The sequence below is a fragment of the Melampsora larici-populina genome, assembly GCF_000204055.1.
Source record: "Melampsora larici-populina 98AG31 unplaced genomic scaffold MELLAscaffold_30, whole genome shotgun sequence".
Lineage (NCBI taxonomy): Eukaryota > Fungi > Basidiomycota > Pucciniomycetes > Pucciniales > Melampsoraceae > Melampsora > Melampsora laricis-populina.
This window is the reverse complement of record NW_006768794.1, coordinates 557,405-559,751: the sequence shown is the minus strand read 5'-3', so window position 1 is coordinate 559,751 and position 2,347 is coordinate 557,405. Positions and strand designations below refer to the sequence as shown.

The 2,347-nt window shown below is 40.0% G+C and overlaps 1 protein-coding gene across 1 annotated transcript in view; it reads left to right on the top strand.

The window, feature by feature from the left end:
- The window catches only part of MELLADRAFT_108571 (uncharacterized protein), a gene marked incomplete at both ends in the record, with an annotated part of 2,438 nt that extends 848 nt beyond the window's left edge, over nucleotides 1–1,590 (top strand). Inside the window, 4 exons of the mRNA XM_007412395.1 lie at nucleotides 42–286; nucleotides 359–671; nucleotides 744–1,169; nucleotides 1,373–1,590. Coding sequence (XP_007412457.1) covers nucleotides 42–286; nucleotides 359–671; nucleotides 744–1,169; nucleotides 1,373–1,590 — 1,202 coding nt within the window. The remainder of the gene's footprint in view (nucleotides 1–41; nucleotides 287–358; nucleotides 672–743; nucleotides 1,170–1,372) is intronic.
- Nucleotides 1,591–2,347: the final 757 nt, after the last annotated feature.

Sequence of the window (2,347 nt, the reverse complement as noted above, 5' to 3'; positions counted from 1 at the left end):
CTTCTTCGCTCTATCTGGTGTTCCAAACCCAATTGCTTTAGACCCGGATGAGAAGGACAGCGATGATGATGAAGAAGAAAAAGAAGACGACCGTGGTGACTCATTTGTACCCGTTCCAAATGTTCACAAACTCACTATTGAAGAAGACGAACTTTATCGCCCTTTATACGAACGTTTGGTTGATTTGGAGAAGGTCAAGAAAGAATTACAAAAGCCTTCATCAGGGTCTTCAACTTCACAACTCCAACGCAAGTCTAAGAATGTTATTGAAAAGATAGCTCATCAGGTCGGTTGAATCTCCAACTGGATTCTAGCCTTGTGAAATATCCCGCACACTCATGTTTTGTTATGTTTGTAGCTTGCTTGTGAAGCCAATCGGTTGGACTTTGCCTACTACCTGGTTGCAACAAGCACTGTCACTCCAAATAACTCCACTGATCTGGGGTGGCTCGAGGAGTATACAACTCATCCAGCGGTAGCAACTTGGGCCAACAAAACTATGAGTCTTGCTGCGGTCTTTGCTACATACTCTCAAGGCGAATCAATGGCAAAGGCCATTGCTGCTGTCAACAATCCCAACTCCAAAACCAAAAAACGCCAAAGAAGCGATAAGCAACAGCCTAGTGACAAGATCAAAGTTGATTTAGGACGTCTTCTGGCAGCTCTCACTCGTAAGGTTTTCCAAATACCATTTGTTATTTTATTTTCATCTCTCTCAATGTTCTGATTATGTCCAATTTCAGTTAAAACGCTGGGTTACTTACCCAAACAGGGTTTCCCACAGACTGCTGATCCTGTGGCAGAATTAAGAGTAATGTCCTTGCCCGTGGCAGTTACGATGTCTGAAGGTTCCAGAATAACCAACGAAAAACTCATTGTTGGATTCAAGAAAATGAAATTGGCAATAAGGCTCGAGTGGATCAATGATATTGAGGATGGACTGTTTTGCTTGATTAAGCTCAAGGTTGGTACTGAGGAAACCATAGGCGAGCCGGTAGCTTTAGACGCGGATGAGATTAAGGCAGCCTTGGGAACTACCCCTTGCAATTTAGAGAATGTTCTGGCTATCTCTGATTCTACTGCACAAAAAGGAGCCCGAAAAGGAGAGAGAAAAGAAGGCGATAACAAAGAAGGTAGTGAAACCTCTACTGAAGAGGTAGAGAGTGACAGTGATGAAGAGTCATGAATGGAAATTGTGAACAATTGATCGTTGAATCAAAATTTTATCTTATTATTGTTGAATCAAAGTGTTATCTTATTTATGTTATCTCCTTTTGAATTGACAAAAGGAGTGGGAAATGTTTTATAAGTGAAATGTTATGTTGTTTATGTTATCTCATTATTTGATCTTATTTTGACTCCAGATATATAGCTCCATCACGAGTTCCTAGTGCCATAGCAGTTAGGAAACTGAATCACATGATGCCATTACGTGTTTGCAGTATTGTTTCAATCTCAAAAGAAAAACATGTTGAATTCATTGATGGGAGTATAATTTACGCACACGGTACCTTCAAGCCAGTTCTTATTGAATTGATTACCCCTTCCAGAGTTTACAACTCTCATATTTGGCCACACTTTGCAGCTTGATTTCAAGCTCAAACAGATCAGGACCAGTCAGTCTTTTAGGAACATACGCGGTACCCCCTCAGTGCAAGGCTGCATGCACTGATGGTCCCTTCAGCACATGGATTTTGTGTATGTCGTAGTAGGATTTTCACACATTGTCCTAATAAGCAATATGTAGTTTTGTTTCCCAATTAAAAGTGGAACACGTAGGAGAGTATACTATACTCTTGCACATTACACTCTCACGCCATAGCTACTTGCGCTTATGGCCCCTTTAGGTGTATCAGACATGCTGTGACAAGCATTTTTGAGAACACATGGACCTTACAAAACTTTTGCAGTTTTTGTTCAAAATGTAAAGTATAACATGTTTTCAAAAGGCACTGCATAGGAGTATAATATACTTATGCATATTACACTCTCACGCCATAGCTACTTGCGCTTATGGCCCCTTTAGGGGTATCAGAAATGCTGTGACAAGCATTTCTGAGAACACATGGACCTTACAAAACTTTTTCAGTTTTGGTTCAAAATGTAAAGTATAACATGTTTTCAAAAGGCACTGCATAGGAGTATAATATACTTATGCATATTACACTCTCACGCCATAGCTACTTGCGCTTATGACCCCTTTAGGGGTATCAGACATGCTGTGACAAGCATTTCTGAGAACACATGGACCTTACAAAACTTTTGCAGTTTTGGTTCAAAATGTAAAGTATAACATGTTTTCAAAAGGCACTGCATAGGAGTATAATATACTTATGCATATTACACT